At 37.2% G+C, this 16,785-nt stretch overlaps 1 protein-coding gene across 3 annotated transcripts in view; it reads left to right on the plus strand.

Annotated features, from left to right (window-relative positions):
• The window catches only part of STAT4 (signal transducer and activator of transcription 4), a 99,183-nt gene that overhangs the window by 42,921 nt on the left and 39,477 nt on the right, over positions 1 to 16,785 (plus strand). For all 3 annotated transcript variants that reach the window (XM_043445737.1, XM_043445738.1, XM_043445736.1), the window contains exon 4: positions 15,297 to 15,395. In XM_043445737.1, coding sequence (XP_043301672.1) covers positions 15,297 to 15,395 — 99 coding nt within the window. The remainder of the gene's footprint in view (positions 1 to 15,296; positions 15,396 to 16,785) is intronic.

Below are 16,785 nucleotides of genomic sequence, written 5' to 3' on the forward strand. Positions count from 1 at the left end.
AGCACTGCATGAGCAAGGAGTGTGAAATGAGACGAATACATTTTGTTGGATACTGATGGTACAAATAGTCCCGGAAGCCAGAGCCAGTCAGTTTAAAAGGCCTTGAAGGACAAGTTCCACTGGGTTAGTGTCTTTACTAATGTGGCCTTGAGAGAAAGTGACCCTTTAAATATAAACATGTTATTGTGACTTGCATTTTAAGCCTCAAGACCACTTTGAAGTGTCACTCTGGGTATCTGTAAACCAACATTAGGATTCCCAGTTTTAGAACCGGTTCTGAGACCTATCCTCATGGTCACAGTTGAGTAATAAGTCACTTGGGCATCACTTTCCATTATTCATGAGCTATTAGCAACCCTTCAGTTTCCATTTCTCTCAGTAGCTGAACAGTATTAATGCCTCTGCTACAATTCAAATAGATTCTGGATTTTTGTTCAATGGAAAATGTTTAATGGTCACTTTGAGGGTTGCTTCATAAGTGTCAACAGTCTTCAGAGAATGGTTTTATTTCTTCCGATTGGAATGGTTTTCCACTTCTAGATGTAAGAGGTCTAATTTTCTAATTTTTGCACAATATGTAAATTAATTTAAAAGTTTTTTACTAATGGACTTTTTTGATATCATGGAAATAGCTTTCTAATTTTCCCCTAATTGCTTAAATAACACGTCTTTGTGAAAATTCAGACAATAATGAAAAATCTAAGACGAAACTAAAAAATTCCCTAAAATTCCACCAAAATAAAATTACTACCACTATCATTTTGGTCACTATCTTTTCATATTTTTACTGCACATTCACCTATAGTCTACCATAAATTAGATTTAATATATGCTGCTTTTTTATTACAGATTTCTCTTTTTCCTCACCTCCATCCACACCATCACCCCAAAGACATCAGTGTTAACATCAATGGGTACTCTTCCATACCTATATCTCATTTCTAAATAAAATAAGAACATATGCAATTTATCCCCATGAACATTATATGTTCTCTGAAATTTTGTAAATGAGAAGTCAGGATCTTGTCATGAAAAAAACATGAAGTTGTGTTAATCATTTCTCTACTTTCTAAACTTTACATCACAGAAATCTCTAGATCTTAATGGTAGCAAATGGTCCATGGAGTGGATGTGCTGTAATTTATTGAGCCATTCCCATTAGTAGAGCAGGCACTTTACCTACGGTTTTTCTCTACCATAGTGTGGTAACAAACAGCCTGGTGTGTGTGTCCATATAGGCTATTGCCCTTATTTTTATGGGATAGATTCCTAGAAAGGGACCTTCTAGTCCAAGGTATAGTTGAATTTTAATAGGTATTGTCAAGATTGCTTTCTAAATAGGTAGTAAAGTTCACATTTCCATCAGCAAAGTCTATGAAGACCCTCTTTCCCATATCTCCATTAATAGTAGGTATTTTCATTTCTTTTCATCTTGCCTACCTGATTGTTAGGAAATAATATCTCTTTTTACTTTGTTTGCTTTTCTCTGACTACATGTGAAGCTGGTCATCCTTTTTCATATTTATTTGTTACTTAGATGTGCTCTTTTGTCAATTTTCCATTCACTTTCTTCTATTGCGCTCCCTCTTATCAATTTCAAATGATTATATATTAAAAACACTAAGAATATTTTTCATGTTAAATAACAGTTACTAATAATTACCTCAATCTACCATATGTCTTTTGGCTTTATGACATGTTTTTCTATACAAAAAAAAATCTTTAAATGTAGTGAAAAATTCATCTTTTTGTATAGTTTCAGGGGGTCTAGCCTCAGTTAAAAGTCTCCCAATTCTTAAATTAAACATGTTTTCCTGACTTATTCTACTTTTTAAAAAAATTATCTTTAATCCACATAGAATTCTTTATATAAAGATCCAACTTTTCTTCTGGATTAATACACAATTATACCAGCAAGACTTTTTAAATCATTTTTCCCCACTGAATTGAAATGCTTTTTGTATGTTCATTTTTAACGTAATAATCCCCTACCACTCTCTTGTTATGCTCTGCTAGTCTAGATATATGTCAAAATTAATGATTATAAAGTATGTTATATAGTATATTTATACCTTAAATATACTACACTTTGTAGTATATTTCAGCATCTTATATGGCAAGTCCTTCTCCCCCCAACTTGGTGACAATGACTTGGGTGGTTAAGTGGTTGAAAACACACACTCTGGAGTCAGATTGAACCTTGGCTTCAAGCTACTTCATCTCGCTCTCTCATCATGCCTATCTGTGAAATCAGGATGATAGTATTGATCACAAACAGTTGTTGTGAAGATTAAGTGAAATAGAACACTTAGAAAATTCCCTGATATATTTTAAGCACTGAAAAATTAAGTAGCTTTTGTAATTTTCCTAACTATTGTGCAACATTTCTTTCATACGAATTGTATTACCTCTTTCTTTCAATCCAAACTCTCCAAAAGCAACTCTTGGAAGTCTAACTGCAATTACATTAAATATGTGATTCATTTTGGGATGATTAACATTTTTAGGAAAAGTCCCACATCCTAAAATTCTGTTATGTTTATTTTATGTTGTTTTTAATTTATGCCTTCTCAGATCTTTAGTCTTCAGTATGACCCTAGTTTAATTGATGTAAAACGTGTACCTTTCTTTTTACATTTATTCCTAAGTTTTAAAAGTATTTTCTTACTATTTTGAATGCAACATTATTTCCATTTTCAGTTTGAGATGATTATTACCAGTGTAGAAAAAAGTGTCATCTTGTTTATCATTCTAAAATTTCTTATTAATCTCTTATTTTTTCTAGATATAGACATATCAACAAGAGAGATGTGTGTATACCTTCTTTATCAATATTAACATTTAGTATTTCATTTTCTTGTCTTTATATTCTCATCTAAATAATCTTTGATTATAAGGATGATACATTCTTGCTATCATGAGAGCAAAGGTAAAAGGGTGACTAAAGGATTCTACTAGACATAAGCAAAAGACATCGATTCTTTTACTATAAGTAAAGAATGTTTCTTACCATACAGACAGCAGGAGACTCTCAGAGCATCATCCTTACTATTCAAGTCTCCCCAAGGCAGCCTGACTACCTGTGATAGGTCAACCAGGATGAAGATCCCACCAGGGCTTTTTGAAGCAAAGTTGCCATCTCCAGAAATATTTCATACCTTGCTATCCTCTTTCAACTAATCTCAAGATTCTAGTATTATATATTCCTGGCTAATAGGGTTAGATGACGAATAAAAACTCCAGGAGAATTTAAAGACAATCTCTTTACCAACACTGAGATCAAATAATATGCTTTTTCTATTTTTTCTCAGTTAGGAGGGAATTACTGTAATTTATTCATCTTCTCATTTGATCATTCAGCAAGCATTTGCAAGGTTTCTATCAGGTGACAGCTACTACAAGATTTGTCTTGAAGAAAGCCAATTCCTGCTTGTGGAAGATGCCAAGTATAGATTGGGAATAAGACATAGGAACAAATAATGGAAATGTTACAAGTTTATAATACAAATTGGTATTGAGAAGCATGGAGGATCTGGAATTTTACCTTTTCTTTAACAAATGAGCTTATTGTTTCCTGTGCCAGTTAAAGACTTGAGACTTCCGGATAATAAAGAGCAAAAGTAGTAATCAGAGCTCCAGGCTCATTTGCATTAGTTTCCTTTATCCTCTGGATCCTACAACCGTGACACAGGTACCAGAGGGGGCCCACCATGATTGTCAACACACTCAGTGGGTTGTGTCACAGGAGAGGAATATTGAACTTGAGGAATTCACTGCTATTACAGCTAGGGGAAGCAAGCCTGCTCTAGACGGAGACGTTACCACATCACTTAAGGCTGCCTGCTGCAAATACAACCCCCCCCAAATGAAACGAGTGGTGAGTGGTCAGGGCTTTGTATTCTTGGCACACCAGCAAGATCACACAGGAGCCCTCAGGGTCCATGGCAGATTGCCGGTATGAATAGCAAGCACAGTAGCCAGAGGTTATTAAGACTGAAGTCACTTAAGGAAATGCGATTCAATAATTTTACAATCAAACACATAGTAATTTTCTGTTGGTTGGTTTAACCACTGCAACTATCTTGAGGTTCCACAAAGAATGGTTAATCCTTGAACAGATTTATCATGGGAAATATTATAAAGATAATTTCCAGGGAGAGTAAAATTGAATGCAACTGTGACTGAAGGGGTCCAGTTAAATGAGAAATGCATTTTTAAAAAGACAGTAGTGATTTGGAAAGGTGATGGTTTATAGAACGAGATACACCTGTTTTTTGAAGCACTCCTTCGCCTTAACTTTAGAGTTCAGTGCCGTTCACAAATAACGTGACCTCTGGGCTTCCTAACAGGACTATTGTCCTGTTATTGTCAGCTTTTATAATGCTTTTATAAATGCACCCTACATATAAGAGGTATTCAGTAAATGGCAGGTTCTAGTATTGTTATGTTCAAACATATAAATGATAAGTAGAGTTTGTTAGCATCTACCTTGTTCTCTTCCTGTCACTTTGAATTAAGCAATTCATTTCTCTCTTAATTACAAGACTGTGAGTTCCCCAACAGCATTGAAATTTAGTCATTATAGTGATCTAACTAGACTCTGACTCTCCTTTTTTTCTCTTTTCACCTGAATGACACATTTTCAAAACCAACATTCATCTTTTACAAAAACCTCTGCCTAAATCAAGCCAAGAGAAAGATCTGGTATGGAGCATATATGAGTGATTTAGCACTACTTGTTTTGTTTTAATCATTAAAGTAACACATGCTTAAATATCTTTAAAATTCCAACAATATCAAAGAATAGAGATAAAATGAAAGTATCCAGCCCCCCCCAATCTCATTTCCCCAAGGATGATCATTAATGAGAGTTTATCATGTTCCTTCTCAAGCCTTTCTATTTGCTTAGAAAACGTAGTATTATTTTCTTCCAAAGGTTTTATGAATTATGCTCAGGTGGGAGCACTGTATTATTATGTCTTATTGCTAGCTTGTATGAGTTGGTTTTTTAAATTTAAAGCAGCTGTGTACTTGTGCACATGTGCAAGTTAATCCTAAAGAAATGCTGGGAAAGTCCCTGCTCTTTAATGTTTTGAAAATCCCCAATACATAGTCTATCTTTTTCTGGAGTTTCTTTTATATTCATGTAAATATATTTCCCAGAAAACAATTGGTCTTTATTGGCTTTTTAGTCAGTTTTCTTCCTTTTTGTGAAACTAATAGGAAGATTTTTATCTTGTTTTCATTGATTTACCATTTATGGTCTTTAAACTCTTCTAACACCCCCATGAGACAACATAAAAAAACCCTCTTCTCTTTTTAGAGCACTTTATAAGTTACATGCTTTACAAGCTTCCCAAGTGGAACTAGTGGTAAAGAACCTGCTTGCCAATGCAGGAGAAGAAAAGAGGGTTTGATCCATGGGTTGGGAAGATCCTCTGGAGGGGGTGCATGGTAACCTACTCCAGTCTTCTTGCTTAGAGAATGCCATGGACAGAGGAACCTGGAAGGCTATAGTCCGTGCGGTCGCAAGGAGTCTGAAGCAACTGAGCATGCACAAGTTACAAAGCTCTTTCTTGTCTGGCATGCCCCTCACAATGACTCTCTGATACCAGTATTGTTATCTCAGCTGACTAAGAAGCAATTCCCAGGTGGCTCAGATGGTAAAGTGTCTGCCTACAATGTGGGAGACCCAGGTTTGATCCCTGGGTCAGGAAGATCCCCTGGAGAAGGCAATGGCAAGCCACTCCAGTACTCTTGCCTGGAAAATTCCATGGATGGAGGAGCCTGATAGGCTATAGTCCATGGGGTCGCAAAGAGTTGGACACCACTGAGTGACTTCACTTTCACTTTTAAGGAACAATTAGAGTAATGAAGGTTAAGAAGTATCTTGCCTAAGGTCACACAGCTAGTGACAACCACAAACTCAGGTTCCCCTGACTTTATATAGAGAACTTTCCCACCGCTTCATGTAGCAGTTGTCTAGGATAAGCTAAGCCTTCACAGACACAGAACATGGTGCCAAAATAGGCTCAGAATTTAAGTCTGATGCCTTTATTTAAAAAATAAACCAACACAAAAATAAAAAGTAAACCAAGACAAACTATGCATCTACAGTTAATTTTAAGTTCATTTAAGATGTATGTATCATTATTAGCATAAATAGAAATGGGGCATTAATAATTTGTATCCATGGAGAATTTATACCTCATTTCTCTTTTATTAAGAAAATCTTTGTGATGATGAGAAAATTTCAGTTCAGTTCAGTAGCTCAGTTGTGTCCAGCTCTTTGCAACCCCCTGGACAGCAGCACGCCAGGTTTCCCTGTCCCCGAGCTTGCTCAAACTCATGTCATCGAGTCAGTGATACCATCCAACCATCTCATCCTCTGTTGTCCCCTTCTCCTGCCTTCAATCCTTCCCAGAATCAGGATCTTTTCCAATGAGTCAGTTCTTCACATCAGGTGGCCAAAGCATTGGAGTTTCAGCTTCAGCATCAGTCCTTCCAGTGAATATTCAGGACTGATTTCCTTTAGGATTGACTGGTTTGGTCTCCTTGCAGTCCAAGGGACTCTCAAGAGAATTTAAAGCCAACTAAACAACAGAGGAGAGTGGAAAAGTTGGCTTAAAGCTCAACATTCAGAAAACTAAGATCATGGCATCTGGTCCCATCACTTCATGGCAAATAGATGGGGAAACAGTGGAAACAGTGTCAGACTTTATTTTGGGGGCTCCAAAATCACTGCAGATGGTGATTGCAGCCATGAAATTAAAAGATGCTTACTCCTTGGAAGGGAGGTCATGACTGACCTAGATAGCATATTAAAAAGCAGAGACATTATTACTTTGCCAACAAAGGTCCGTCTAGTCAAGGCTATGGTTTTTCCAGTGGTCGTGTATGGATGTGAGAGTTGGATGGTGAAGAAAGCTGAGCACCAAAGAATTTATGCTTTTGAACTGTGGTGTTGGAGAAGACTCTTGAGAGTCCCTTGGACTGCAAGGAAATCCAACCAGTCCATCCTAAAGGAGATCAGTCCTGGGTGTTCACTGGAAGGACTGATGCTAAAGCTGAAACTCCAGTACTTCGGCCACCTCATGTGTAGATTTGACTCATTGGAAAAGACCCTGATGCTGGGAGGGATTGGGGGCAGAAGGAGAAGGGGACGACAGAGGATGAGATGGTCAGATGGCATCACCGACTCAATGGACATGAGTTTGAGTAAACTCCGGGAGTTTGTGATGGACAGGGAGGCCTGGCGTGCTGCGATTCATGGGGTCGCAAAGAGTCAGACATGACTGAGCGACTGAACTGACTGACTGACCGAAACAACAGAGGCAGGCAACTCTAGTCATTTGAATTTTCTCTTTCTTGGTCAAAAGAAAAGCATAAGGATATGTGAAAACTGTGACTTCTGAATGATGGTTTTTAAAAATAGACTTTAAAATTTTTTTTAGAACTGTCTTAGGTTCACAGAAAAATAGAGTGGACAGTACAGAGTTCCCATACCTTAGCCTCTCCCCCCTGCCCGCCCCCCGAGTTTCCCTTGTTATTAACATCTTGCATTATTAGTGTAGTGTATTGGTTGTAACTGATGAACCAATAATACATTATTATTAGATAAAGTTCATATCTTGCATTACCCATTGTTCTTTGTGTTACCCGGGTTTTTGAGTTCTAACATATGCCTCATACCATCTGTCCACCATTACAGTATCGTACAGATGAGTTTCACTGCCCTGAAAATCTCCTGTGCTCCCCCCCATTCATCCTTCTACCCCACCCTGCAAACTTCTGGCAGCCACTGATCTTTTTACTGTCTCCACAGTTTTGCCTTACAGTATTCTTGTAGTAATATGTTTCCGTTTCCTCCATGTCTTTGTGTAGCTTGACAGCTCATTTCTTTTTATCACCGAATAATATTCCATCATAGAAATGTGGTGGTGGTTTAGTTGCTAAGTCGTTTCTGACTCTTGTGACCCCGTGGACTGTAGCCCGTCAGGCTCCTATTTTTAGCACGGAATTTTTCTAGGCCAGAATACTGGAGTGGATTGCCATTTCCTTCTCCAGGAGATCTTCCCAACTCATGGATCAAACTTGAGTCTTCTGCATTGCAGGCAGTTACTTTAACATCTGAGCTACCAGGGAAGCCCTCATGCAAGTATGAACCACAGTTTATCCACTCACCCATTCAAAGACATCTTAGTTGCTTCCAAGTTTTAATAATTATGAATAATGTTTCTATAAACATTTGCTGATTTTTATGTGAACATAAACTTTTAATGCATTTGGGTAATTTCCTAGGAGCAGGACTTCTGGGTTGTATGATAAAGGTGCTTTTAACTTTGTAAGAAGCTGCCAAAGTGTCTTCCACATTTGATAGTTCTGTTGCACTGTATCTTCACCAGCATTTGGTGTGGTCAGTGTCAACCTGACAGATGTGGAGTGGTACTTCATTATTGTTTTAATTATCATGAAAGAGAATTGCTTTTTAAATCTGTTAGACTGGCCAGTCTAAGTCAGCCTTAAGACAACTGGATTAACTCTTCTTCAATTTAGTATTTTTTTTTTCACCTTAGATATATCCTTATAATTCTAGTGAGGAAATCTTAGGAAAAGCCTTTAAGAAAAATCATGTACTCAGAACAAAGAGAAGGAAATAATAATAAGCTGAAGCTGAGAGTGTGTTGTCATGGCCAGTGTGTTTGATGCTGGTAAGGAGCAGGGATAAACATGATTTAACAGCAGTATTCAGGATGATAAAAGGGGAGAGTATGAGCTGGCAGCCAGAAGTGTGCAGTAGATTGCAGATTGCCAATAAAAACATGAATGAAAACATTTTACCCAGTAGTTGGAAATAACTGCTTCATATCTCAGAGATACCATAAAAGAAGAAATATCAGCATTTGACTGTAGTGTGGTTGCAGGTAGTTTAAAAAAATAAGAAATCAAAAATATCTCAAACTGATGTTAGGAGGAGAGCTGGTAGAGCAGAGATAGGGGCTGCCCTGCCCATAGCCCCTTGGGCCTTATGGCTTTAGTTCAGTCAAGTGGACTTCAAAGTGCCAGCATCTGTGGGTGTTTGCTTTAGGGCTAGTAATGACAAGAGCTGATATAAAAATACTCCAGTTCCCAAAGCCCTGGAATAGATAAATCTGTGCCGTGCTGTCACTTCAGTCATGTTTGACTCTTTGAGACCCTATCGACCATAGCCCATCAGACTCCTTTGTGCATGGGATTCTCTAGGAAAGAACACTGGAGTGGGCTGCCATTTCCTTCTCCAGGGGAATCTCTCTGACCCAGGGATTGAACCCACGTCTCTTATATTTGTCTCCTGCATTGGCAAGCAGGTTCTTTACTACTGGTACCACCTAGGAAGCCCAAATAACTCTAAGGCATGTGTTCTACCCTATCCTGGGGGTTTCCAGCCCATCTGAGCCAATGGCTGGGTGGCGCACCCTTTACTGGATGCCTTCTCTTCCTCATCTCACTGACCCACTCCCATACCGTGCTTTTGGGGATGAACTTTCAGTTATGCTTCTTGCACTGGCATCTTTGTCTCAGGGTTAGCTTCTAGAGAAACCCAGGCTCAGACAGTTGTTGGTTACCCATTTATTCAGAATCCTCCATCCCCTTTAGTTACTGTGCCTCCTTCTTTCAAGGCAGTCCTGAAACTTCCCCTTTTATTTGTCCTGGAATCCATTACACTCAGCCTTCAGGCGCCAGGTCCCCGCAGCCAGAGAGCACATCTGATAAATCCTTCACAGTGCAGAGGGAATTACGTAAATGCAGTATGTTAACTCTCCCTTATGTCTTTGCATTTTAAAGGAGATCCTTGGGAAGACTGAAAGTCTAGCGATGAAATCTCAGATTTCATGCCACCCAAATGAAGGATATCGTTTTGAGCAGCCTCATCACTTCCTTTACCTCTGACTCTGGTACTCTTTGGACTATCTGGGAGAAAAAGAGCAGAGAAACTAGTCATTCTTTAGTGACAATCAAATTTACAAATTAAATGGAAGGCACTAGAAGAAGAATTTGAAGGAAAGCCAAGGAATTTAGCCAAAAGCAGCAAAAATAATAAAATAGCACATTTGTTGATTTTAATGGAGGAGGAAACAGCAACCTACTCCAGTATTTTTGCTGGGAAAACTCCATGGACAGAAGAGCCTGGCGGGCTATAGTCCAGAGTCACAGAGAGTCGGACACGACTGAGCAACTGAGCACATCGATTCTAAGACACTTTTTCCTGCATTTTAACGTCTCTGAAATCAAAATGCATCTTCTGATCAATAGCATCTCTAGTTACAACCATCAGGTAGCAGTCACAATGTTATGGCCATTTCCTGTGATGTACAATTAAGTCATAGCTGTTCATGTCACTTTGGTTGAACTATGTGCACTGTTGATAACAAGACATTGAATTTAATTGCTGTTTAAGTGTCATTAATATAATACTGTGATTTAGGATTGAAACAAACAGTTTTCATGTATGTGGAATGTTGTTCAGTTGCTCAGTGGTATCTGACTCCTTGTGACCCCCTGGACTACAGCATGCCAGGCTTCTCTGTCCTTCACCATCTCCTGGAGTTTGCTCAAATGGAGAATGGGACAGGAAAAAATCAGCAACACATAAATTTGATATTTGTTAAGCAAGTTAATTGTCACTAGGTGGATGGTCCTAAATTCCGTGTTTTCTTAGAAAGCAACAATAAAGTACTTTATAAGATATAAGAAAGGGAGGAAGATGCCCACTATTAGAAGTTGTATTATATTTTATTTTTGAGACTCATGCAAAAGGATTGCCTATCATAGACACTGCAACAGTGGCAAGAGAAATCATCAAATGCCTCACAATAGATGAATAAAATAGCACAATAGCAGGCTGGAGGAAATGAATCATGCATTGCACAGGACTGTCATTAAGATGTACAATATACATTTACCAGAAACTTCCTGCTGCCTTTGAACAGAATGCCCTTAATTTACAGCATGATACCACTGAGGAAAAATTAAAATACGTGTTTAATTGTTATCAATTACACTGCTTTTCATAATCCAAACTCACACTCTTGATCCTTTTAAGGATCCATTTTCGGAACCCTGCTACACTGTTGGTGGGAATGTAAATTGGTGCAATCATTATGGAGAACAGTATGTACAGTGTGGAGTTTCCTTCAAAAACTAAAAATAGAGTTGCCATATGATCCAGCAATCCCACTTCTAGGCCTATATTATATTTTTGTTTCAAGGCAAAAAGCATTCTTAAAGATCAGTTCATAGTAATGAAAGATTTGACTAGTAATTTATAACAAGTATGAATGTGTATGAAAGAACCACAAGAAGAATAATTCACAAACTAGATTTTAACATGCCTTTTTCAATATTTGATAAAATTAATGAGGCAGAGAGAAATCAGCAAGGATACAGAAATTTGAACAAAACAATTAAAGTTAAGTTAATGAACTTGTATGAGACATTTTCGTCCAACAACTGCAGAATTCACATTCTTTACAAGCTCACATGGAACATTTACAGAAAGTCCATATGCTGGGCCACAAAACAATTCTCAGTGAATTTTGTGACTGAAGTCATTCAAAAATCTATTCTGATCAGACTTTAAAAAATCTATAACAGTTAGTTAAGAGGATAATAGAAAACCCTATGTTTGGAAATTAACCAATGCATTTGTAAACAAGTCATAATGAGAAGGTGAAATTCTGATGGAAATTAGATAAAGGAAAAGAGAAAAATGTTATCAGTAGTCAGACAAGATTTGATTCGTATTTGCAGAAAAATCCAAAAGAATTTACAGATAAATTTTTATACTTGGTAAGAGATATTATAAGTACCTTATTAGAATTATTGGAATTTAGCAAAGTTGCTGGATTCAGTCAATATATAAAAGTCAAATATATTTCTACATACTAGTGAAAACACTTAAGAAAGAAAGATACTATCCATTATCAAAAATACCAACTACATAGAAATAAACTAACAAAATTGTGTAAGATCTCTGTGGGAAGATATAATGCTTAATAGAGAGGCATTAAAGAAGACCTAAATAAATCGATTAGAACACAATTATAAAGATACCAAGTACCTAAAGATTTAGTGCCATTCAGATTCTCAACAGGGTTGTGTGTGTGTGTGTTTGTAGCTTGATGAGGTGATTCTAAAATTTATGTGAAAATGCAGAGAAAGCCTATTATACTTGACATCAAAAAACTTGTTATACAACCCTAGTAATTAAGATGGTCTGTTGATAAAGCAGATAGAACCATAAGGTGGAATGGAGTCAGAAACCACCCCATCCATATGTGGGCACTTGGTTTATGACAGTTCACCCAGCAGTGGTGAAAAACTAGAATGTTCAATAAATATTGTTGGAACTAATATTCATGTAGAGAAAAGTGAAAGGAACCACTCATATTAATAAGCCCCAAGTGAATTACAATTAGGGAAAAACTCTAAAGGCTTACAATATATATATAGGGAAAAGTCTCCATGGCTGTAGATTAGGGAAAGATTAAGTCGTAAAAAACTAACCATAAACAGAAGAATTAATAAATTTGGCTTCACTAAAATTAAAAACTTCTCTTTATTGACACTAAGAGATGGTGAAAAGACAGCCAGAGATAGAAAGTATTTGCAATACCTATACATAAGAGAAACAGACACACACTAGAAAAAGGGTAATTTCCCTTCCTCCCTCCAACTTGGTGGCTCAGACGCTAAAGAATCACCTGCAATGTGGGAGACCTGGGCTTGATCCCTGGAGGAGGGCATGGTAACCCACTTCAGTATTCTTGCCTTGGAGAACCCCCATGGACAGAGGAGCCTGGGGAGCTACAGTCCATGGGGGCTGCGAGCAGCTGGACACGACGGAGCAACGGAGCACACAGCACACACGTAAGAGAAACTCACAACTGGGAGAAGGGCGATCTCCCTGCCTTCCCTCCTGCCCCCAGCATGCTCTTAGGGGTGGGCTTCCTGCTGTTCTGTGTCTGATTTTTGTTGTGGCTTTCTGGGAGGAGGAGTGTCCGTGGCCCCTATACACAGTAACTACTAAAAGGTGAACATAACTACATCTTTTGGTAACACACACACACACACACACACACACACACACACACTCAGCTGAATCACTTTGCTATACACCTGAAACTAACACAGCATTGTAAATCAACAATACTTCAATAAAAAATAAAATTTTTAAATTTACCTGATCATTTTAAAAAGTGCTAATTTTGTTTTGAATCTATAATAATCAATTTTCCATAAGATGTTTTCATCTCATGTATTTAAGTGAGATAAAGGTTTAGGAAAATACAAAAGGAAAGTGAAAAGATAGCCTGGGTAAAAAACATGGTGATTCTCTGTTCTTAACAAAGCAGAAAAAAAATGACTAATGTAACCTCACAGTGGGGAAACTGAAATGTAAAAGGGAAGGTAAAAGAAGTCTAAGTAGGAAAAAAAAGAAAGAAATTTAGACAAAGGAGCTGAGAAATGATGAAAGATAGTATCTAAATGATCAACAATGAAGAACTTCTACAACATTGAGAAAAACAAATAGTGGTGATTCTTAGGATTTTAGAGGAACTCCTGATCTTGAATGGAAAAATCTTTCAACTTAACATAAATAACAGAGCCTCCAAACTAGTCCTGGGAGAAACCCTTAATTGTTTTCAGTGGAATATTTTAGAAATAAGGGCAAAATGAGAAAACAAAGCTTTTCTTGGAGAGTTCAATAGAAAGTATATGGGGAAAAATCAATAGATAGGAACATTTTAAAACAGGAATAAATTCAAACTAAGGAGAATCTGAAATTGTTAGCATGCAGAAATCAGAATTTTTGGTATCCCAGCTTAATGAACAGGATAATTTTAATTTCTTAAGAGTTTTTGTCAATTCATTTTTGTTTTTTTCTTTTGGAGTTTTCTGATTTTAAAGGGGAAAAATGTTTTGAAAGTATTAGAATATGAAACCAGATACTTGGTGTTTACCCTAACTTTACCAATAGAAATGCTAATTAGAAAGCATCATCTAATAACATTGTAGTAATTTTATGGTCAAGGCCATAAAAATGTTTACAAACAATAACCTCATTTCTTTCCCTGAAATACCCTTTGATTTACTAGTCTATACAATCTACTTTTGATTATTAATTTTCCACTTTGTCATTTGTTATTTTATCTTTTCTACTGTTGATCTTTTGGCCATTTTGTGGATAAGTAGCACCTTGTTCAGAGAGGACAGGGAAGGAAACTAAATAAAAAAATAAATGCATTTGTTTACATTTATTGTGCTTCCTGTTAATCCTGCCATGGAGAGGTCTAGTAACAAGGTTTGACACTATTGACTAAAATGATGCTGTTCAAATTAGTCCTGTAAACCAAGAAAACACAGACACCTATGGGAGCCTAGCAGGTAAAGGAAATGAGTGCCTGAGTCACTCAGTGATGGATATTATGGCAATTTTGGGTAGTACATGCTACCCTGAAGGAATTACAATATTTCAACTTACACAACATACCTTATGGTTGAATTAGGCCCACGGGCTACCAGTTTACAAAATCTGCACCGTTAGCATTGGTAATAAAACATGTATATGCTTAGATGTCATAAAAATGAAAGTGAAAGTGAAGTCACTCAGTCGTGTCTGACTCTTTGCAACCCCATGGACTGTAGCCTACCAGGCTCCTCCATCCATGCAATTTTCCAGGCAAGAGTACTGGGGTGGGTTGCCATTTCCTTCTCCAAGGGATCTTCCTGACCCAGGGACCGAACCTGGGTCTCCTGCATTGCAGGCAGACACATTACCATCTGAGCCACCTGGGAATTGTTGCTCTAGCATACTGACATAATTATGAGCTAGTTGATATGAAGACCACCAAACAGGGACCAAAAACAATGCGTTAAACAAGTCACGAAGTACAGGATTAACAAATGAACAGCTGGGACCACCATGGTTCCTAATAACAATTTACAAAGAAATAACTCTTGTAGAACTTATCCTAAGCCCAAAGTAAACCAATCCTTCTGAATGTGTGTTCAGAGCCTTTCCTACAGAGGTGCTCAAAAAGTATTTTTAATCATTAAGAATAACTTTTGGAGACAGAACAATATATTACGTAGATGTCTACACTCACAATATAAGTTTCTGTGGCTTTATAATAGAATAGATAGTTGAAACAAATCCCAAACAATTTCACATACTTATTGGTAGATTATTTTAATCTTCAAATAGCGATGTATATATTTAAGATTTTATGTTGTTTCTGTTCAATTTTTTTCAGGGAAAATTTCATGGAAACCCAATGCATGTAGCTGTGGTCATTTCAAATTGTTTAAGGGAAGAGAGGAGAATATTGGCTGCTGCCAACATGCCTGTTCAGGTAATATTTTCTCCAGTTGCAATCTTTTCACCCAGAACTCAATTTTTCTAAAACAGAAATTCTAATCTTCTTTCCAGCTGTCTTCTTCTATCTATATTAATGGTGCCATCATCTGTTCATCCAATTGGAATCAAGGTCTTGGGATCATCTTTGAATAGTTGCTTTTCTCTGCCTTCTTACTGAGATAACTACCAAGTCTTTGCAGAGTTTGTCCCTGGAATCTCATCTATATGTTCTTTTCTGTTCCCACTGCTCTCACTCTGGTCTGTGGTCTTACGGCACCGGCTGCGGACAGAGTAAGCATTTCCTGGATAAATTCCTGCGTGCCAGCCAGGCTCTGTTCCTTTCAGCATGTTTATGCTCAGGGACGGTCTTGCTTGAAGCCCTTCAGTATTCCCCAGCTTGCTCCACCACAGGCCCAACTGTTCCATAAACAGGAATTTTGTCTTACAGAAACTCCATAAGTACTTCTTGTCTGTTTGAGTGTGCTCTGCCCTGCCATATTTTAGAGAACATTTTATCCCACTATACTGAGTGAATTCAGAGTCCCCATCAAAAATAAGCAGAGGAGTTAATGAAGGCCTTGGGAATACTCCATTTAAAAAGGAAAGAACATGTAGATAATCAAGTTTCCAAATGTCATGCTGCATAATTTAGTGATTCACACTACTGTATTTATTTTTGAAGATCCAACAAAAGTATCTTTTTTTCAACTATTAAAAATTCTCAAATTTTCTTGCTGTTAGTTTATGGTTGTTTCTAGAGAACTATGAGGTTTTAACAACTTACTCTTATTTTTTAGATGTGAATAAGAATGATATCACCTTTAATTTTAAAATCTAAAGTTAGTAAGTTTCTAAAGTAAACATAGTTTGATTCAGTGAAAATTTGGATGAAAATTAAGATTCTATTACTAATATATGACATTTTCATATATTCTCAGTTGTCCTTTTTGGTAGCCCTCTTATCTCTAGTCATTATATATATATGTGTGTGTGAGTGTGTATTGTTGTTATTGTTCTCTTCATATATCAGGTATCAGCCAAGTTAGAAACATTTATTTGAATAGATGCTAATCAAAATCATTCCTCAAGCAATCTTCTAGTACTACATACTACCACAAAAGAAGCACTGGTTTGTAAACTTCAAAGCAATAGACAATACATAGAGATGCACACACAGGGAGAGAAATAACTGGAGCCAAAATGAGAGAGAGGGAATTTTACAAATCATCTGAAGAATGTGATGTAGTTGAAAGAACATTTCATTGAAAGTTAAGCACCTGGGTTCCACTTGAGGTTCTGGGACTCATTTTCTATTTAGTCGTCACTCTTTCTAATCATACCTCCCTATCCAAGTGTAAGGTGAAGGGTTTCTGGACATTCTCTGA

This window comes from Cervus canadensis, chromosome 24, assembly GCF_019320065.1.
Source record: "Cervus canadensis isolate Bull #8, Minnesota chromosome 24, ASM1932006v1, whole genome shotgun sequence".
Taxonomy (NCBI): domain Eukaryota; kingdom Metazoa; phylum Chordata; class Mammalia; order Artiodactyla; family Cervidae; genus Cervus; species Cervus canadensis.